The 23,452-nt window shown below is 42.7% G+C and overlaps 1 protein-coding gene across 1 annotated transcript in view; it reads left to right on the top strand.

The window, feature by feature from the left end:
- The window catches only part of LOC146069234 (vomeronasal type-2 receptor 26-like), a 52,604-nt gene that overhangs the window by 3,937 nt on the left and 25,215 nt on the right, over positions 1-23,452 (top strand). Inside the window, exons 2-3 of the mRNA XM_083179294.1 lie at positions 6,267-6,558; positions 15,605-16,438. Of these exons, the coding sequence (XP_083035420.1) occupies positions 6,267-6,558; positions 15,605-16,438 (1,126 nt within the window). The remainder of the gene's footprint in view (positions 1-6,266; positions 6,559-15,604; positions 16,439-23,452) is intronic.

The following is a 23,452-nucleotide window of genomic DNA, read 5'->3' on the forward strand; positions in this document are numbered from 1 at the left end:
ACATGGACAGTTTTTGTTCATTTTTGTATATATGCAAATTGTGTGTATATACTTCGTTTGCCTTGGTATGTCCTTTTGAAAAAAAAAAAAAAATTCTTTGACCAATGATTAAAACCTTACCATCACTCATTTGAGTGAAACACCGATAAAACCTATGGTGCATATGATAGGGTGATATGATGGTCATAATTTTGTGGTCATTACCATGCCAATGCTTACTGAGAAGTGGATACACACTATTGAGATACCGGTATCTGATTTAATTACTTCCATATAATCGCTGGGATTGAAAAACCAATTCTTTACACAGCAATATTAGCAACAAAAATATCACTAATATTTATTGATAAAATATTTTAATTAAAATATGTAAAAATAAAAATAAAATATGCACAGCAGAAAAAATGTACAAAAAATGAATGATCTAATTTAACAGAACAACTTCAGTTAGGGGATCTAGAGTGCACCCCACCGAGTTTCTTTTTTCTCTCTTTTTTTGTTAATATGACCATCCTGATTTCTCCATAACTGACAACTCGACAATCTACCATATTCCTCAAGCTCGCTGCCTAGCGGTCACCCTTGACTCTGAACTGTCCTTTTTTCCCCCACATTCAGTCTGTCTCAAAATCATGTTACATGCATCTAAAAATCATATCTAAGATACGATCCTATCTTACACTCGACACTGCTGAAACACTAATCCATGCACTCATTATATCCCACATTGATTGTTGCAATAGTCTCCTCATTGCTCTTCCCAAGAACAGACTCTTACCACTGCAATCTATTTTAAATGCTCCTGAAAGCTTGATCTTCCTCACCAGACGTTCATCATCTGCTGATCCGCTCTGCCAGTCCATCTATTGGTTGCCCGTATTCTACTATAGTCAATACAAAATACTTCTACTCACATATAAAGCTATTAACCAAACCACACCAACCTATATCTCTTCATTTATCACAAAATATCTCCCAACTTGCTCGCTCTACTCTGCACAAGATATATGTCTCTCTTCTGCATGGATCACTAGCTCCCACTCACTGTTACAGGACTTTTATAGAGCTGCACCCACCCTATGGAATGCCCTTCCATGCACATCTCTACTAGCCTCCACACTTTCAAGTGCTCCCTGAAAACTCACCTCTCCAGGCAAGTCTATCAAATTGAGGTATCACCCACATAACCCTCAGAGGCACTCATGTATTATATAGCTTAATTTCTGGATTTGCAACTTGGTGGGACTGCTATGCTATTACTGGTGCCTGTCCTATTGTTTCCCGGTACTTGTGTATTATCACGGCGCCCATCGCATCGCATTGCATACCACTAATTAAGGTATGCGATGGCATGTGATGGACCCGATTTCAGCCTTTTTTTACGGGCTGAGTATACAATTTTAAAATCGGGTCACATCGCATGCCATTACAATGGCATGCGATGCAATGCAACGCGATTTGCCATTGAGTCCCATGTTAAATGGCACCCCCAGTCCCGATTTTTAATTGTATATCCACCCTGATGGGTAATAAATATGTAAAATGCCCCCACATTGTTAACGGCCCCCCACTATCAATGCCAACCCGAAGCGTGGCGAGTGTATCGAGCCCGCGAGGGGCGGCTGTACGCGTCCCCCACTATCCACGTCGGCATGGATTTGATTTCAAGTCCGAAGCATGGCGAGCGCAGCAAACCCCGTGAGGGGACGCGTATTACTTCACAGGTATACGTGTCCGCTCGCCATGCTTCGGGCTTGGTGGCTCGCTGCGCTCGCCACACTTTATAAGATCAACTCCACGCCGACGTGGATAGTGGGGGTATGAAAAGGTCAGAGGATGCGTACCGCCGCCCCTCGCGGGCTCGCTGCGCTCGCCCCGCTTCGGGTTGGTGTTCATAGTGGGGTGCCGTTAACAATGGGGGGCATTTCACATACTCATGACCCATAAGGGTTGGTATACAATTAAAAATATGGTCTGGGGGGTGGGATTTCACATGGTAATAAGGCATCTGGGTGCCTGTACAATTAAAAATCGGGTGAAATCACGTTGCATGGCATGGCATGCGATCATATTGCATGCCATGCCATGCAACGTGATTTTTCATCGTACAATGCCCTGCGATGGAAATCGGGGGCGCCGTGATAATACACAAGTACCTGTTTCCCTCCTATTTCCCTATAGATTGTAAGCTTGCAGCAGGGAACTCCAACCTCTATGTCTGTCTGTTTTACCCAGTTTGTTCTTTCAGTGTTGTCAACATTTGTAAAGTGCAACAGAATCTGCTGCGCTATATAAGTAACTGTAAATAAATAAATAGATGCTGCATTTCTGCTCCAGCTCTGTAACCAGAGCTGGGCTCTGGGAAATGACTAAGATGTCCCCCCATATTGATGTAGCTATCACCGAAGGGACTCACCTAACCCTCATGGGCCAGTCTGGATGTGAACCGCACAAGCAATGTTGTTTGGACCCAGAATTTCTAAAACCAGGACTGGCTTTTTGAGCCCAGGCTGGTTATAGTAGCTGGGGGGGGGGGGGGCACCATTTTTTATATTATTATTATTTATTTGTTAATTTTTTACACAGAGAAGCCAGCTTGGATCTGATTGATCCAGGCTGGCTTCAGTGAAAAACGCCTGGAAAATTTGACCCAAAAAAGTATTTTTGGGTCAAATACCAGCCATCTATATAATAAGTTGAAGAGTCTGTGTGCGTGTGTGTGTGCGTGTGTGTGTGCGTGTCCGTCGCATTGCGGACACACCGTGGCACTCAGAGACACCAAATTTGGCAACAAGATACCTCTGGACCCCGTGGTGTGCACCTCGAAGCCATTTTTGGGAAATTTCACTTAGAATTTTAAAAAAACACCAAGTTTTAATTTTCCTTCATTGATGATCTGGGGAAAAGATTGACGATCTGGGAAACCGTGGACGAAGGAACAACTCTACACCTGATTTCATTGCTGTCATTGAGTATGACAGACACATTCTAACATTATGGTGAAGGCTTTAAACAATTAGGAAATAATTGAGGATATACATAGACCACACATAACACACACACGTACACATTGTACACGCACACACACACAGTACACCACTTAAGCACACATAGCACACAACACACATTTACAACACACGCACCTCACACACTTAAGCTGTGTACACATGGGGGAGATAGGGGCTGAAATTGCTGGAAACACACCGCATGCAGTACAATACAAATCCATACACACTACAACACACACCCAAAAACAGTACAACAAACACACAACTCCTGGCTTCAATCAATTCTATGGAGACGGACCACGATAAAATGGCCACCCCATAAAGCAGACAGTTCTCTGAAACTGTTTGCGGTATGGGGGCGGCCATTTTATCGTGGTCCGTCTGCATAGAATTATTAATTGAAGCCAGGAGGGGAGCCGGGACGCGCAGACAGGTAAGCCTGCGGCGATTGAGGGGGGGGGGCACCGGCGGCCGGGGTGGGGAGGGGGGGAGGCGCCCCCCCCATTAACGGCGGGGGTGGGGAGGCTGGCGGGGAGGGGGAGAGGCGCCCCCCCATTAACGGCGGATTGGCGCCCCAAACCAAGCTACGCCACTGAGAACACACACACTTAAACATTGCCAGGATATGCACAGCACACTACACACATATATATACGTAGCGCACCTCACAAACTTACACATTCGGCAGATATACACACAACACACACACATAACACACAACTCACAGTACAACACACACCAACATTCACTACAACACACACCCAAAAACAGTACAATACACAGAACACACACTTAAACATTGCACACATACACACACACACACACATAACATACCTCTAACAGCACAACACACACCCACATTCACCACACACACCCAAAAAACAGTACAACACACACAAAATACACATTTAAACTTTGCACAGATACACAAAGACACAACACACACATACTGTATATACATAGCACACCTCACACACTTACGCATTGGACAGATACATACAATATAACACACAAAACAACATACATTACAACACACACACAAAAACAGTACAACACACACAAACACACAGAACACATAAAAAAGAATTTGCCATGTATTTAACAGTCTGTACTAGCAAATAAAAACTGTACCTAATGTACCATTTCTACTTTGTTCCCCATATCCGTCTCTCCAGTCCTCCAGTTGCACTGAGAAATCTTTGTCCTGGCCAATGCACCCATTGATCAATACAAAGTGGGTACACTGCACTCACCCTGTTAGTCAGTTGGATATCATGCACTGCTCTGCCTTAAGGGTTTCCCAGACTCTTATGGTTCATAGATAATGTTTGGTCAATGGGCATGAGCGCTGCATGCATTTGTCTGAATGTTATGAGTGTAAGAAGTTGAAGAATAAGACTGAGATGAAGATTTGTCATGTTATAGTGTACAATTTACTCAATAAATCGTGAAAAAAATATGTGTACATAGAAGTACAATCAAGAAATGAAAGTAGGATTAAAAAATAAATTATGATTCAAACTGATAATTGTTTGGATGGCGGTGGGTTGCAAAACAAATCTATAGGTGGAGGGGGTATGGATATTGTGGGCATAATTGGTGTTTGGTACACCTACAGGGGGTACCCAGATGATGAGAAATTTTCACTACAGTGTCACCGTAGGGGGATTTCCAATTGGGGTTCAGGTGGTCTTTTAGGGACCCCTTTACAATTCCGTTGGTCTCATCTCCTGGAGCCTATGGTCTCCCTCAGTGATTGACTATCATTAAGGGAGACCGTAAGCTCAAGGAGAAGAGACCTACAGGATTGTAAAGGGTCCCTAAAAGACCACCTGGACCCCAATTGGGAATCCCCCTATGGTGACACTGTGACCGTGACACTGTAGTGAAAATCCCATCAATTGAGGTCCCCATGTAGGTGTAACAAACACCAATTATGCCCACAATATCCATACCCCCACCTATAGATTTGTTTCACAACCCACCCCATCCAAACAATTATCAGTTTGAATCAGAACTTATTTTTTAATCCTACTTTCATTTCTTGATTGTACTTCTATGTACACTTACATTTTTTTCACGATTTATTGAGTAAATTGTACACTTTGTAACATGGCAATTCTTTTTCTCAGTCTTATTCTTCAACTTCTTACACTCAAACCTTATCAATGCACCCATTGATGATTGTGATGGCTGGATCAGTGGATTGGCTCGGCGGGTGTAGGAAAGAATTTGGCCCATTGCACCCATTCCCAGTGGGGCATTACAGTGGTGCGGGTAGCGTGCGTCACGTCATGACATCATGTGGCCAGGCCCGTGGACCTGCTCCCACACTCAGGGGCTGCCCCACTGTTTGGTAGAGATGCCCGGTGCATGTGCTTTACAGATCCCCAGACCTCAGAGTCTGCTGCAGGTTCGGTGAGGGGAGTGGCAGTGGCAGGGAGCAGTGAATTTTTAATTAATTATGGCGGGGTAAGTAACGCCCACCCGGTCCCTTCGCGCCTGTAATTACACACCCTAGAAACTGTACAATTTGAAAGTATAGAAATGGAGGTGTGGCCACGTCCCTTTCTGATTTTGTACCAATTTCTGACCCTCAGATGTTGGAGGATATGTCATACAGTAGGTGCTAAATCTCAGGAGTGGATGTGGAATTCATCAACACATACAAATTATCAACTCAGGAGCGTTGTGTTTCAAACAACAACACCACACCTGATTTCATTGCCGTCATTGAGTATCAATGCAAACACATTCTAACATTATGGTGGAATCTATAACAAATTACAATCTTAGGTCTTTGGCACAGCATATTGTAAGATGACATTTTTCAGCAATTTTGGAAATAAAGAAACCCCAAGGGTTTCCCGGGCAACGCCGGGCGGGTCAGCTAGTATTTAATAATATGAACGTGAAAAAGTTTGGTTATCGAAAATCTGGGTTGCTCGATTTTCTTCGATAAATAATATGTCCAGTTAGTAAATAAGTAATAACCTTTCAAATGAATTGTGACGTGTATTCGTATTTTATCAATGACGTATTCATTCTTATTCCAAAATATGAATACAAATACGCCTAGACTATGAGTACGAATATCTGTATACCGGCCTTTGTAAATTCAAATAAGTGTATGACTAGCTACGAATAGGCGTATTTGTAGTCATTTGTATTTTAGTACATTTCCCCCATTGTATTGCACTATTGATTTTCCAAAATGGGGATATTTCTGTTATTTTTGTATAATTTTTTTCCAAACAGGCCTATACCTCGTTACTACAGATATGTCTTGTCCTTTATTTATGCTATTGATGAGATAAATCAGAATCCTGATCTCTTACCTAACATCACTCTGGGCTACCATGTGACTGATTCCTGTAGCAGTGTGAACAAGGCTATTCTGAGTGTTATACAAATCATATCTGGTCCCGGGAAGACCATTCCTAACTTCTCCTGTCTAGACCATGACAAGCTGGCTGGTTTTATCGGAGATTTTTCTTCAGAGAGATCTTTACAGATAGCACAGATATTAAACCTTTATGGATACACGCAGGTAATGCATATTTACTGTTCAATAAATACAAAAATATATTTATTATTATAAACATTTGTGCTTAAATATCAATATTGGGCCTGATTCAGGTTCCAATGCAAGTGTGGCTACAGGCACCGAGTTTGGATGTTTGGTACTTTCCGCATGCATCAGACCTGTACAAGTCATGTGCAGCATGGGACGTGTGTAGTTAGACACGCAATGACTGCACATATGCATTACAGATCCTGCGTACGGTTATGGTTTTTGATCCACAAACTTATACGGTATTTGTTCGGTGGCGGCACTCAGCCAATAACAGGAGTCCCACAGAGGTCTTGTAACCAACGTTTCGATGCTTTATTTGCATTTTTCGTTACAGCACCCTGACGAAAATGCAAATAAAGCATTGAAACGTTGGTTACAAGACCTCTGTGGGACTCCTGTTATTGGCTGAGTGCCGCCACCGAACAAATACATATATATATACATATATATATATATATATATATATACATACATATATATATATATATATATATATATATATATATATATAGATCTTGCAATAACAGACAGCGGCACTCACACAGGAAGGTGTAGTGATGCGACCTTGACAAAGGGGCGCATAATGCCCGAAACGTTGGTTTAATGCTGTGATTTTCTGAATACACTTTTTGAAAAGTTCCCGTGTGAGTGCCGCTGTCTGTTATTGCAAGATCTACCACTATCATAACCAGAAGGCACCCGGGTGTTTGCACAAGTGGGTGAGTGCCGGACCGACAACCAGAATATATATATATATATATATATATATATATATGTGTGTGCTCTATGTGTTATGACGGGTGTGTACGGAACCCTGTTGCGGAACTATACTGTCCTGATGGCCTCCTGCAGGCTAAGACTTCACCTCTAACATCCACATTTGAAGGGGTAAGTTAGGTTCACTCCAACCCCAGTGCCGCCAGGACTTATGGGTGACCAGGCTGCTGCAGGAAGTTGAGAGCTGCAAGATGATTAGAGCATTTTTTTTAAGTATCCAACAATTCTCAGATGTCAAAGCATCTATCTGAAAATATAAAGTACCAATAGCAATTAACAGATACAGACCAAATGGGTGTGGGATCACCTGGGTAAAACTGATTAAGATGAATTTTGTGATATGCTAAGGCAATCAGCTGATACTATGTGTAACTGATTAATTTTTAATTAAAAAAGCAATGAAAGTGCTCCTTACCTTTTACATGAAGAGTCCATTAAAAGTTATGTTTTAAATGAACAATCATATCATATAATTAATAATACATAAAAGAGTGAATTTCTCATTATTCCCCGTACCACGTTTCCAATCGTTCTGGGATTAGACACATAGAATTTGACGGCAGATAAGAACCACTTGGCCCATCTAGTCTGCCCCTTTTTTAAACATGTTACCTCAAACCATATTTGATCCTTATTTTTTTGTAAGGACATCAATATGCCTATCCCAAGCATGTTTACATTGTACTACTGTATTTGCCTCTACCACCTCTGATGGGAGGCTATTCCACTTATCTCCTACTCTTTCTGTGAAGTAATTCTTCCTCAAATTTCCCCCGAATCTTCCTCCCTCTAGTGTCAGTGCATGTCCTTGTGTTCTGCTTCTCCTCTTCCTGTGAAGAATTTCTCCCACCTGGACCTTGTTAAAGCCCTTGATATATTTGAAAGTTTCTATCATGTCCCCCCTTTCCCCTCTCTGCTCCAAAGTATACATATTAAGATCTTTTAGTCTTTCCTGGTACGTTTTGTGATGTAGGCCATGCTCCATTTTAGTTGCCCTTCTTTGTACAGTCTCTAATGTATTTATATCCTGGAGATATGGCCTCCAGAACTGAATACAGAACTCTAGATGAAGTCATACCAATGACCTATACAGTGGCATTATTTCTTCTTTCTTTATACTGCTGATACCTCTCCCTATGCAACCAAGCATCTGACTTGCCTTTTTCATTGCTTTGTTACATTGTCTACCTGCCTTTAAGTCCCCTGAAATAGTGACACCTAGATCCCTCTCTTCCTCAGTAGTTTCCATTATAGTGCCATTTATACTATACTAGCTGACCCACCCGGCCTTGCCCGGGATAACCTTGGGGTTTTTATTTCCAAAATTCCTGAAAAATGTCATCTTACAGTATGCTGTGCCAAAGACCTAAGATTGTAGTTTGTTAAAGATTCCACCATAATGTTAGAATGTGTTTGCATTAATACTCAATGACAGCAATGAAATCAGGTGTGGTGTTGTTGTTTGAAACACAACGCTCCTGAGTTGATAACTTGTATGTGTTGATGAATTCCATATCCATTCCTGAGATTTAGCACCTATGACATACCCTCCAACATCTGAGGGTCAGAAATCGATACAAAACCAGAAAGGGACGTGGCCACGGGAAAGGGGGCATGACCACACCTCCATTTCTATACTTTCAATGGTACCATTTCTAGGGTGTGTAATTATAGGCGCTGAGTGCGTGGACACCGGGGTGGGCGTTACTTACCGCACCATAATTAATCAAATATTCACCACTCCCTGTCACTGCCGCTCCCCTCACCGATCCTGCCTGCAGCAGTCTCTGAGACTGGAGATTTGTAAAGCACATGCACCGGCCATCTCTACCAAACAGTGGGTCAGCCCCAGAGTGTGGGAGCAGGTCCACAGGCCTGGCCACATGATGTCATGACGCGAGGCACGCTACCTGGACTGCAATGCACCACTGGGAATGGGTGCAATGGGCCAAATTCTTCCCTACACCCGCCGGGCCAATCCACCGATCCAGCCATCGCAATTATCAATGAGTGTATTAATAAGGTTTGGAGTGTAAGAAGTTGACGAATAAGACTGAGATAAAGATTTGCCATTTTAAGAGTACAATTTACTCAATAAATTGTGAAAATAAATATAAGTGTACACAGAAGTACAATCAAGAAATTAAAGTAGGATTAAAAAATAAGTTCTGATTCAAATTGATAATTGTTTGGATGGGGGTGGGTTACGAATCAAATATATAGGTGGGGGGTATGGCTATTGTGGGCATAATTGGTGTTTGGTACACCTACAGGGGGTCCTCAATTGATGGGATTTTCACTACAGTGTCACCATAGGGGGATTCCCAATTGTGGTCCAGGTCTTTTAGGGACCCTTTACAATCCCGTAGGTCTCTTCTCCTTGAGCCTATGGTCTCCCTTAATGATAGTCAATCACTGAGGGAGACCATAGGATCCAGGAAAAGAGACCAACGGGATTGTAAAGGGGTCCCTAAAAGACCACCTGAACCCCAATTGGAAATCCCCCTACGGTTACACTGTAGTGAAAATTTCTCATCAAATGGGGACCCCCTGTAGGTGTACAAAAAAACAATTATGCCACCAATATCCATACCCCCCTCCACCTATAGATTTGTTTCGCAACCGACCCCCATCCAAACAATTATCAGTTTGAATCAGTATTTACTTTTTAATCCTACTGTCATTTCTTGATTGTACTTCTATGTACGCATATTTTTTTCACGATTTATTGAGTAAATTGTACACTTTAACGTGACAAATCTTCATCTCAGTCTTATTCTTCAACTTCTTACACTCATAACATTCAAACAAATACATGCAGTGCTCATGCCCATCGACCAAACATTTATCTATGAACCAAAAGGGTCTGGGAAACCCTTAAGGCAGAGCAGTGCCTAACATCCAACTGACTAACAAGGTGAGTGCAGTGTATTGGCCAGGACAAACTTTGGCCAGGACAAAATTTCTCAGTGCAACTGGCCAGGGAGCGCATTGACAGGCTGGAGGACTGGAGAGACGGATAATGGAAAAAAAGAAAAAAAAAAACAGTACATTAGGTACAGTTTTTATTTGCCGGTACAGACTGTTTAATAAAGTAGAGTGTGTGTTGTAGTGAATATGAGTGTGGGTTGTACTGTGCGTGGTGTGCTATGTGTGTGTGTTGTGTGTATCTGTCGAATGTGTAAGTTTGTGAGGTGCACTAGGTATATATGTGTGTGTAGTGTACTGTGTGTATCCTGGCAATGTTTAAGTGTGTGTGTGTTCTGTGTGTTTCTGTATCTGCACAATGTTTGTTGTACTGTTTTTGGGTGTGTATATGGGTTTGTGTTGTACTGCATGTGGTGTGTTATGTGTGTGTTTTGTTGTGTGTATCTCTCCAATGTGTAAGTGTGTGAGGTGCGCTACGTATATATGTGTGTATTGTGTGCTATGTGTGTGTATGTGGTGTACTGTGTGTGTGCGTGTATAATGTGTACGTGTGTGTGTGTTATGTGTGGTCTATGTATATCCTCAATTATTCCTAATTGTTTAAAGCCTTCACCATAATGTTAGAATGTGTCATTCATACTCAATGACAGCAATGAAATCAGGTGTTCCTTCATCAACGGTTTCCCAGATCTTCGATCTTTTTCCCAGATAATCAATGAAGGCAATTTAAAACTTGGTGTTTTTTTTTATTTCTAAGTGAAATTTCCCCGAAAATGCTTCGAGGTGCACACCACTGGGTCCAGAGGTATCTTGTTGCTGAGTTTGGTGGCTCTGAGTGCCACGGTGTGTCCGCAATGCAACAGAAACGCAAATACGCACGCAAACACACACACAATCTTCAACTTATTATATAGATTTAGTCTTTGGATTTTTGAGACCCAAGTGCAGGATTTTGCATTTTTTGTCATTAAACTGTAGTTGCCATGGTCTTGACCATTCCTCTAATCTACCTAGATCATTAATCATTTGTTTTACCCCCTCCTGGTGTGTCCACCCTATTGCATACATTTGTGTCATCTGCACAAAGGCACATTTTACCCTCAATTCCATTTGCAATATCACCAATAAAGATATTAAAAAGCACTGGTCCAAGTACAGATCCCTGGGGTACCCCACTTGTAACCTTTCCCTCCTTTCACTGTACTCTGTTTACTACAACTCTCTGTTTTCCTTTCTACAACCACGCTCTTATCCATTCAACTATCTTAAAATCCAATCCCAAGCTATTAAATTTATTTAACAGTCTGCAATGTGGGACAGTGTCAAAAGCTTTACTAAAGTCTAGGTAAGCTTCATCTACAGCCCCACCTTCATCTATTACTTTAGTCACCCGGTCAATAAGATTTGTTTGAAATGATCTTCCCCCAGTAAACTCATGCTGTTTCGGATCCTGTAAATTGATGGTTTTGAGATATTCTACAACTCTTTGTTTTAAGAGTGTTTCCATCAATTTCCCTACTACTACTAAGGCTCACTGGTCGATTGTTGCTTACCTCTTCCTTTCTTCCACGTTTGTGCAGTGGGACTACATTCACTGTTTTCCAGGCCTCTGGGATTACTCCAGTAGCTAGTGACTGGTTTAATAATTCTGTAATTGGTTTTACCAGCTCCCCTATAAGCTCTTTTAGTATCCTTGGATGTATCCCATCTGGCCTCATTGATTTATCCACTCTCAGTTTTGAGAGTTCTGCGAGGACTCCTATGTAAATGTACTTGTTTCTCCCTCAGTTTTCTGACTATTCTTTCTTGAGAAAGCTGTTAATTAGGTGAAACACGTGTAGGAAAGGATTGTATTATTAAGATATGTGTTAGCATAATTTAACCTATTGCAGAACTCAGATTATAGACAGTACTGCATACCTATTAGGGTGCAGGTAATTTGAGGAGACCAATAGGTAGCAGCATATGTTATGTGCTAACTACTAGGTGGCAGCAAAGTATTATTGGATTATATCCAACACTTACTAATATACCCAATACTTACCATACACTTGAGAGCTGGCAAGCTGCCCAGCCTCCCAGAACAAGTGGGAGACTTAGTATAATTTAAACTATTGCAGAACTCAGATAATAGGCATTACTGCATACCCATTAGGGTGCAGGTAATTTGAGGAGACCAATAGGTAGCAGCATATGAGCAAACAGTCTGCACCTATTTATCAGATCATTTGCCCAGAATATTTTACTGAGCAATTCATTTGAATAGTATCATACTGCAAGTATGGAGATGTGTGTTGTTATGTGCTAACCACTAGGTGGCAGCAAAGTATTATTGGATTATATCCAACACTCATTAATATATACAATACTTACCATACACTTGAGAGCTGACAAGCTGCCCAGCTTACCAGAACAAGTGGGAGACTGAGCCCCCTCGAGTAAGGAGGGAAAATTGGAGCTCCAACAAAGATAACATTTATGGTATACCGGTAAAATACCTCAGTGTGTGGGTTCAAGCACAGTATTCATCCAATGATTGGACAGCTGTCTGTTGTAATAATTTTTTCGAATCTCCCAAATTAAAATGCCATAAGACATATAAGCCAATAAAGTCTATATCATACAACTGTAGTTCTGCAGAGGTCGTGCGATAATTGACATAATATCTCTCAATAATACGTCACTGTGGTTTTAATACACCTCTTTATTTAATTTGAGCACTATATATGTGTGTATGTTTTGTGTTTGTCTGTGATGTTAACTTCTTTATTTCAGTTATTTCACTCGACATATTAAAAGGGAATTTGATAATAATTTAATTAAAAGTTAAGTTTTATTAAATTTGCATTAGTGTGCCTCCCATAGAACAGTCCGTTTTTCTCTCTACATAAAATATTCTTGCAACTTAACTGTGGCCCCTTCCCCTCTCTTTCAGCAGTGAATACTGAGCAGAAATAGTTATTAATATGATCTGCTATTACATTTTCCCCCTCAAGAAGACTTCAACTCTGTCTTTAGTCTTATTATTCCACTTTTTTATTTTCTCCTTTCACTTATATACCTAAAAAAGGTTTCCCCCCTTTACCCACTGACTGGGACATTTTCTCTTCAGCCTGTGCTTTTGCACATCTGATTACCTTCTTAGCCTCCTTCTGTTTAAAAAGATACACCTCTTTGTCCTCATTATTCTGCGTCTGCTTAAATTTATTAAAGGCCAACTTTTTTGCTTTCACAATACTTGCTACGTCTATCGCAAACCACAATGCCTTCCTTTTCCTTGGGATTTTTCCTAACTTTTTTGACACAAAGCTCTGTTGCTTTCAGTATTGCACTTTTTTATTTTTCCCACTTCTCCTGCACTCCTTCCAAGTTCCTCCACTCTGCCAAAGAATCCCTTACAGAGTTTCCCATCTCTACAAAATCAGCCTTCCTAAAATCTAACACCTTTGTTTTTGTGTGCGATAAGTACAGTAGGTCTCTGTCTTTATTTTGAACCATACTGCTTGATGGGAGATGGGAGATATTCTGTCTCCATTTGTAAGTATTAAGTCTAATATTGCGTTCTTATGAGTGGGCTCCCTCACCAATTGCTGGAGGGATGCTCCTTGCAAGGAATTCAGAATGTCCCTACTTCTCGTGGAACTTGCAACAGGCAGCTCCCAGTTTACATCAGGCAGATTAAAGTCTCCCATGATTATCACCTCTCCTTTTAATGCCATTTTATTGATGTCTTGCAATAGGCTCTTGTCAAGTTCCTCTTCCTGACCTGGTGGACTGTAGATCACCCCTATACGAAGAATCACCTTCTCCCCTGTTTCTATGGTCACCCAAAGGGCCTCAGTTTTTTCTTCAATACTTTGTATCAAGGTACGAATTTGTCTATCATAATGTGTAACTGCTTTTCTGCCTATGCATCTTTATTACAAATTCTCCTCACCCTCAAAAACTGGGAAAGGGGTAACCTTTTTGGTATGAAGGGATGAAAACTAGAGGGGGGGTAAAAATATATTACGATCAGTGGGCTTGACAAAAAGGTTAGTTTTGAGGGAACTACCAACCTTCTCAATGCGAACATCCAAAAATGTAATTGCAGTAGACGAGACCTTAAACATTGCTCCCCCGTTTTAACATGCAATCAGATCAAAATCAAGCCCTTGATACGGTGAATGACCAAAAAGAGTGGGCTGGAGGTGAAGAAGTTACCTGCAGACATGGCCGGATAATGACCAAATAGAATGGATTGGAGCTGAACAGGTTAACTGCAGACTTGATCTGGAGAATATCAATGGTGCTTATTCATGGATTAGCTGGAGCTCATGGCACAGATCCTTCTAACTGGAAGGTTAGCAATGTACTGGCAACAGTCTATGGGATTTCCTGGGCTCAGCTGATTATTGGCTGACCTGGGTCCTGTGTAGGGATTGGTGGACTTCAGCAAGATGGTGGCCAGAGGATCTTTAGCCCAACTGAAGCAATGATGTATGAGTACACATCATTAGTAAAACCTGCTTCAAAACAGTGCACTGGATGCGAGCATGATGACTACCTAAATAATGCAAGGATTATGGAGATCCAGGGACAAAGGTTGGCACTTACTGTACCTACAGAACATGATCATGGGCATTGCCTGTAGCATCTATCTATTTATAGTATCTATTTCTACTGTACTTCATTTAGTTTGACAAAGAAAATTCTCAGAAGTCATGGGTTCTCACAATACTCGCTTTTTGTCTTATCAATTCCGCATGCAACTAGGATATTAATTCTCATTGAGGACATTATGGAAGAGGGCAATCAATATGGAGGTTGGTGGTGTAAGTATGTGTGAGTAAGGTCTTTAAAAGATATAGGGGCAGATTTATTAATCTTGGAGAAGAGATAAACTGGAGATAAAGTGGAGAAAAGGTAAAAGGAGATAAAGCACAGCCAATCAGCTGTGTTTGAAAAAGACATTTGGGAGTTGATTGGCTGGTGCTTTATCTCCTTTTACCTTTTCTCCGATTTATCTCCAGTTTATCTCTTCTCCAAGATTAATAAATCTGCCCCTTAGATTGGTAAACAATGTAATAAAATGGGGGTGTTTGTGATGGGGATATATTGTCTATAATGACCTCTTTTGTATCTTTCTGTACACGTAAGCTTCTTTATTAGGTTGATTGTATCACTAGCTACATAATAGTGAAAGTAGAGCTGTAAGCATGTATTTCTGTTGACATAAAAAATATAACATAATTCTCATCCTGTATTGCTGATAGTATAGGGGTACACAGGGGCTACAACAATAACTGTGTATTACTCTGATTACATCACATAGATCAGCTATGGGGCAACAGATCCTGTTCTAACCAACAAGAACATCTATCCGTCATTTTTCCAAACTCTTCCCAGTGACCAGACCCAGTACCTGGCCATTGCTCAGTTGCTCAGACATTTTGGCTGGACATGGATTGGTGTAATTGCCTCTGATGATGATGATGGTGACAAACAGAGTCAGGAGCTAAAGAAAGTGTCTGTTGTCCATGGTGTCTGCATTGAGTTTATTCTAAAGATACCAACGGATAGTGGAAATGAATACTACACAATTCCCAAGATAAACATGCAAACTTTTAACAATTCAACATCCCGAATTGTTGTATTTTGTGGAGCAATTTCATTGTATACATTAGTTTTCATTGAACAACGATGTACTGGTGGCCATGAGAAGACCTTCATCTTACCGATGAATGCGAATGTTCAATTGATTTTGTCTACAAAGTATAGGGCATTCTTACATGGAAGTCTGGTGTTCTCACCCATCACCAAAACGATGCCGGGACTGAAGCGGTTCCTAGAGGAGGCCAGCCGCACAAATCGCCCCAATGACCTATTACTAGAGTACATACTTGCATTGTATAAGAACTGCTTAACGTCCAATTCTTCACTCAATACAATAATTGAAGCTGAGTATAACAATAAACTTCTCAGCTGCAATGAGAGTGTACAGTTACGTACCCTGAGCAATGCTAACTATTACACTCATAGCTTTGGCATCACATACCAAGTGTACAGAGCTGTCTATGCCATAGCACATTCTCTGCATGACTTTCGGCTTTATACATCCAGAAATCCAAACACAAGCAGCCTAAGAAATCATAAAAAAATGCTCCAGGTAATGCGATTATTGTGCTGTATACTGTATGTAATTATTATTTATTTATTATCAGTTATTTATATAGCGCACATATATTCCACAGCGCTTTACAGAGTGGAGCCCAGTGGAGCTTACAATCTATATTCCCTACCACATAAACATGCACACACATTCAAATATAATTGTGTTGGGAGCCAATTAACCTTCCAGTATATTTTTGGATTGTGGGAGGAATCCGGAGTACCCGGAGGAAACCCATGCAAATATGGGGAGTACAGATGGAGCGGGTCTCATCCTTTCTAACTATGGCGAGAGTTCCGCCAGCTGGCCATGGCGGGCCACGGCGCCCGCCATCGCAATACATTTTAAATGCTTGGCGATTCGCCGTGGCGTCTCCGGATGAGTGCAATACCAGTGATCATCCACCAGATGTCACTTTTGAAAACCTCATTGCGTATGTGTAAAATTTGTGCTGCAGCGAGTGCATGAAGCGCAGGAACTACAGTAAATAATTTATTGTCCCTGGCAAGCCTAGTCAGCGCCTCTCTCACACCGCCGGCACGAGTATGATCCCATCTCTTTGAAGGAGAGGATCATGCTGACGCGGGCAGAGAGGCGCTGCATTTGTTTGACACGAAGGAGCGTCTCTGACGGATGCTCTTGCGACCCAGTTGCACAGACGTTCCAGTAATGAGATGCTTTTGCTGTTATTATGGCAGGGTACTACAGTAAAGTACTTTACTACTATTGTGCTGTGTCCAGCAAGCTGTACTGTTCTATAGATAGTGTACACACTAATAAATAAAATGACATTGAATTGCGTACAGAATCATTACATTAAATTATACTGTACTGTATTGTACGTCTCATTGGTTTTGTTGAAAGGTGCTGGCCTTTGGCTAGTACAGTATTGTAGTTTTAACACACATCAAAAATTCCGGTTACCAAGGCTTTCCAGGCGTCTAAATTTGCATGGACACTTGAGCGTCTACACGGGTACTATACTGGAGCGGCACGGACGCTAATGCGTCTCAGTATATTGTTCTAAAGGTGGCCACATTTTGGTGTTATGACATTCACAGGAAGTCACTGATTCGTAAAGGGATCATTTTACTTTTACATACAGTACTGTGACAGTCATGTACAGTATACAGTGGTACTGTAGATTAAGTAAGCTCGTTGAAGTGATACAATGTCTGGTTTTTATCAGTGGTCAATCAGCTGCTACTGTATACTGTAGTAAAGTACATTACTGTGCTGTACAGCACCTGTCATTTATTCAAGCCAAGCATGTACAGTACAGTAAATTCACAGTTACTGTAGGAGCTGATTGGCCAGTGATAAACTACTGTACTCACTACTCAGTGGCGTGCGACGCTTGTTCCGCACAGGACGCACGTGAGGGCGCCATCTTTATTGCTGAGCTACTGCAGAAGACATACAGTAACTATGGCAGAACGCTCAGCAAGAAGAGCAAGGCCCTTCAGAAGAGGAGAGCTCCTCATCCTGGTGGCTTGGCGGGACAGGCCCCTGGTCTCCAACCGAGAGGTTGTTGAAGGCCTACCAGGAGGCAAGCCAAGCCATTAAGGTGCGCTTCCGGAGGGACAGGACAGTGAGGGCCCTCCAGCGCCGATGGAGCGACCTGGTCCTTCGGGACCCCCAACTGCTGGACTCCCTAAGGGAATGTAAGTACTGTACAGTATTGGGTGCTGTATTTTCTACTTGTTGCCATTGGGGATTTCCTATTTGTTTTTAATGTGCTGATTACTGTACAGCATACTTGCCTACTTTTGAAAATGAGTTTCAGGGAGATTATAGTTGGTAGTAGAATTTTGCACAGGTTGAGAGGGCATGTCATGCTCCACCCAAAGGGCCCGTCTAGTTCCATACTGTATATGGAGATATTGTGAAAAGAGATTGTGAACGTGGCACCTACAGTAGAAGCGTGGGTGTGTACTGCTACATCTGAGAGGAATCTTTTAAAATAGTCATTTTATAATGTACAGTATATTATATCCAAATGTAGATGAGCCCCAAAGCAGTTAGTAAGAGCTACAGTACTATACAGTACGTGGTAAAGTGCAGGGAAATGGCACTGATGATTCAATGTAAATGTACAGTACAGTATCTTTCTCTCATTCCTTTTTTCCCCAAAACATTTAACAATGTAATCTGGGTTAGGTGAAATGAGGGAGATTGCTAGACTAATGAGGGAGAGAGGGAGATTGCTGCTACAGTATTTCAGGGAGTCTCCTGCAGAATGCAGGAGGGTAGGCAACTATGCTGTACAGTACATGCTTGTTGCCATGGGTGATTTCCTACAGCATTTGTTTTCAATGTGGTCCAGAGCTGGCCCAGCCTAAATGACGCCCTACTGTAGGCAAGATTTTGGCTGGTGCCCCCTAGCACCGCCACTAGTTCTACCTCTGACCCTGCTCCCCTTTCCCAGCACCCCTCATACTGTATACCGAACACTATTGCACAACCAGCCCACCTGCAGACAGCACTCGCACAGCCGCTAACACTGTGACTTCTGCCTCTGCTCACTGTGACCTCTGCCTCTGCTTGGATACAGATGTTTACTCATACAGTACTGTACATCTTGTCTCAATAGGCCAAGCAGCTCCTGGCCAGTTCTGCTAACATTTTTAGCTGAAAATTCATCTTATTTGCATTGCTATGTGACCAGGACACACAAGGAGTTTTTGATGATTACAATAATATGCGGCATGCCGATATTCTGTGTACAACTGTGGCTGTACCTGCATATGGAACGGAGAGACGCAGGGTGGTAGGGAGGGAACGGAGAGACGCAGGGTGGTAGGGAGGGAATGAAGAGACGGAGGGTGGTAGGGAGGGAATGGAGAGACGCAGGGTGGTAGGGAGGGAATGGAGAGATGCAGGGTGGTAGGGAGGGAATGGAGAGACGCAGGGTGGTAGGGAGGGAATGGAGAGACGCAGGGTGGTAGGGAGGGAATGGAGAGACGCAGGGTGGTAGGGAGGGAATGGAGAGACGCAGGGTGGTAGGGAGGGAACCAGGGGCGGATTGGCCCACCGGGAAACCGGGCCGTTTCCCGGTGGGCCGGCACATTTTATTGCTTAAGTGGCCGCCTACCCGTCCCTCCCTAACTGGGCTGCGCCGCGGCATCTCTGTGCTGGGCCGCGGCACTGTGCCCTCATTGAAGATGGCCGCGGCCAGCCTCGCGTTTTCCAAAGTTAAAATGGCCGCGGGAGGGCTGGTGCGCATGCGCGGGCGCACACAGCCGCTCCCGCGGTCCGACGTCGGCAGAATGGCTGCGCTGCCAGCGTGATCCTCCCCAGCAGCAGCGCTGGGGAGCCGGATCCAAATTGCGGCAGCAGAAATTGTCAGCAGCCAGCTTGTGAAGCCAGCTTGTGACAGGACTGTCTGCCTTACTGACGGCGCCCGGCTGCTACAGGAGGCGGGTAAATGGCAGTGGGTGGCACTGGCAGCAGTAATAACTTGTGGCCTCAGTAAAGTGTATATATACATATATATTTATATATATATATATATATATATTATGTATAATATATATATATATATATATATATATGCATATAAATATGTATATATGTAAATATGTGTATAAATATATGTGTATATGTATATATGTGTATGTATGTATGTGTATATATATATATATATATATATATATATATATATATATATACACACACAGATGGGGCTAAGGCTGATGGAAGGGCAGGTGAGCTGATGGGCAGTAGACAAAGTCACTGGAAATTTTTTTAACTTTTTCCAACACAGGTAAGCGTGGCGCGGGAGGCTGGCGTCCCGTCCACCTGTCTAATATCCCTCGGTGTCTACCATTTTCCGGTGGGCCGGGCACCCCCTGGCTGGGCCGCAGACCGCACTAACACATTGGTTAGCGGCCGCAGCCGCAGCATCCCTTTCATGCCCACACCAAATATGGCCGCGGCTGTCACTTTTACAGGATTAAAGATGGCTGCGGGAGGGCTGCTGCGCATGCGCGGCCGCACGCAGCTCCTCCCGCGGTTCAATGCAGAGTGACACCTTGACACTTTCCTGTACATTTGAGGCCAATGTTTCCCTTTTCTCAAGACTGTACATGCTACATGTTAATATATATATGCAGATTAACAAACACAGCAAGATAAACGAGTATACATTGCGTTATCTTAAATAGAGCAAATCTGTAGTGAAAGGTGCATCTGACATGCCCTGACGCCGTTTAGGGACTCCGTGGCAATGGACATACACCTCTTGATGTCATCAGTGGCGGACCCAGAAGCGGCTTACAACATGTCCTTCCTGCCCCAGTCCTGGCCTGCACCTTTTAGTACAGATTTGGGTACTTGTTTAGTTTCACGGTGGCAGATATCGCATGCGATTTGCATGCGATGCGATTCTGTACATGTTCATACCCCCACTATCCACTACGTATGGTATTGATTTTATATAGTGTGGTGAACTCGAAGCGGGGCGCGAGGGGACGCGGATTACTTTACATGTATTCCGTGGCGAGCGCAGCGATCCCCGCTAGGGGACGTGTAATACATGTAAAGTAATCCGCGGCCCCTCGCGGGGCTCACCACCCTTCGGGCTCGGTGGCTCGCTGCGCTCGCCACACTGTATAAAATCAACTCCATGCGTAGTGGATAGTGGGGTTGTGAACAGGTACAAAATCGTGCGAGATCGCATCTGCCGCCGTGAAACTAAACAAGTACCCAGATTTGCTCTATTTAAGGTAACGCAATGTATACTCATTAATCTTGCTGAATTTGTTCATATATTAGCAAGTGATATCACTTGCACCTTGACAAAGGGGTGATTAAGACCCCGAAACGTTGGTCCGATTTTTTGGAAATATATTCACTTTGAAAAAACCCGTTTGAGTGCCGCTGATTTATTCACATCACTTCTATTTATATATATATATATATATATACATATATATATATATATATATAAAATCGAGCAGAGGTGCGGCACTCGGGCTCTGTGATGATAGAAATAAATGCTCCGCAAGCAGCAGCTTGTAGACAACGTTTGTTATTTTATTAAACTGTTTTCAATTCATATTAGCAACATACAAACATAAAATACCTTTATAGACAAATCCCCAAGTGAATAATCGCTGGAAGCCACAGGACGGGAGGTGCCGGCTGATCGGCGACGCTGGTGGAGACGCAAGTTGATGACGTCATCCTCCTCCCATCCGTGCCCCAGCAACAATGTGTAAAATGGCCATCACCATATTTGATGTTTATTATTATTTTTATGGTGATGCCAAACATGGCATGGGCACATTAAAACATAAAATAATAGACCACATACCCAAATCAATAAGAGGTGGAGACAGATCCAAAAAATTGCTGCAATTACAATCTAAATGGATATTTAGACTGGATACGCTGCGACCAAAGGGGCTAAATGAGACACTAGGCCCTTGCACAAATCATTACTTTTGGTCAACCTAATGCTTCACATAGGAGAGGAGGGATTAGGAGAATGGGTTGTGTCTAATCTAATAGCTTTTCCATAAGATGTGGTATATATATTTGTATATAAATTCCACCAGTGCTAGGGAATTAAGTCTGTGTTTTTTATAATTTTCTTATTTTTCATTTAATTTGTCAGCCTCAAAGGTAGTTAGTCCAGTTTTTGCACCTGCTTTTAAATCTTTATGTCAGCAACAGAATGTTTACATGCACAATAGCACTTATACCCAGTACCTGTTGGCACGGGTTCTTATTGTACGCACGATTGTTTCACTGTGATATTCACTGTTATTTGTTGTTGTGTCAGGGTTTCCAAGGCAACGCCGCCGGGCGCGCCGACGTCAGGTGAGCCGGAAGCGGAAGTCCAGCGCCGGTCACAGACGCGACGGGGCTGCGGGCGGCGAAGCAATGGACCTGGTGATCTTCACACGTGGTAAGATATGCTATATAAACAGTTCACTTGTACACTACTGTATCCTGATGAAGGGGATTGCATTCCCCGAAATGTAGATGCATATGTTTTCATATATATATATATATATATATATATATATATATATATATATATATATATATATATATATATATATATATATATATTTATACATACATACATACATACATACATACATACAGTGATTGGATGAACAAAAAGAGGCACTCTGGAGGTCTTTGTATAGAAACGATTTTTAGAGAGAAATACCAACTTTTTGGGGATTGTCAAGGTGTATAAAATAAGACAAATCAAACATACCTTATATAACAGTGCTGAGGTGCGTGCGGGAGCTCCCAGTACTGGGGCGAGCGACGTCTGATGTCACTACCGGTGTGATGCGTCATGTGGGGGAAACTCTCCCAGCGTCTTAGGTTGCTGGGCAGCGCTCCCGGCGTCTTGCCGGGCAATGCTCCCAGTGGAGCATTACCCGGGAGCGTCTTGGGTTCACGGTGTGTGGCATATGTATAATGGGCATTACGGTGTGTGGCAAATGTATAATGGGCATTACGGTGTGTGGCAAATGTATAATGGGCATTACGGTGTGTGGCATATGTATAATGGGCATCACAGTGTGTGGCATATGTATAATGGGCATCACGGTGTGTGGCATATGTATAATGGGCATCACTGTCTCACATCCCTGCATCCTCCACCACTTTGTGACTCCCCTCCCTGCATCCTCTGCCATTCTGCATTCCCCCTCCTACCCTGCATCCTGTGCCACCATGCCCCCCTCACACTCTGCATCCTGTGCCACCCTGTGTAATTCCTCACTCCCTTCGTCCTCAGCCACCCTGCATCTCCCCTCCCAGCATTCTATGCCACCCTCCGTCCCCCCTCCCTCCCTGCATTCTCTTACACCCTGCCACATTGCCAACCCCTCTCACCCTGCACCAACCCCCTCTCCCCCTGTGTCTTCTCATTCCGTTGCATAATGTAAACTTTAGCTTTTTTTTTACGCATTCTGTGTGGCATTTTGTGAATTTTGGATCATTCCATGTGTCATAATGTGAATATTGGCTTATACTGTGTGG

The sequence above is a fragment of the Crinia signifera genome, chromosome 1 (assembly GCF_055691185.1).
Source record: "Crinia signifera chromosome 1, ASM5569118v1, whole genome shotgun sequence".
Taxonomy (NCBI): Eukaryota; Metazoa; Chordata; class Amphibia; order Anura; family Myobatrachidae; genus Crinia; species Crinia signifera.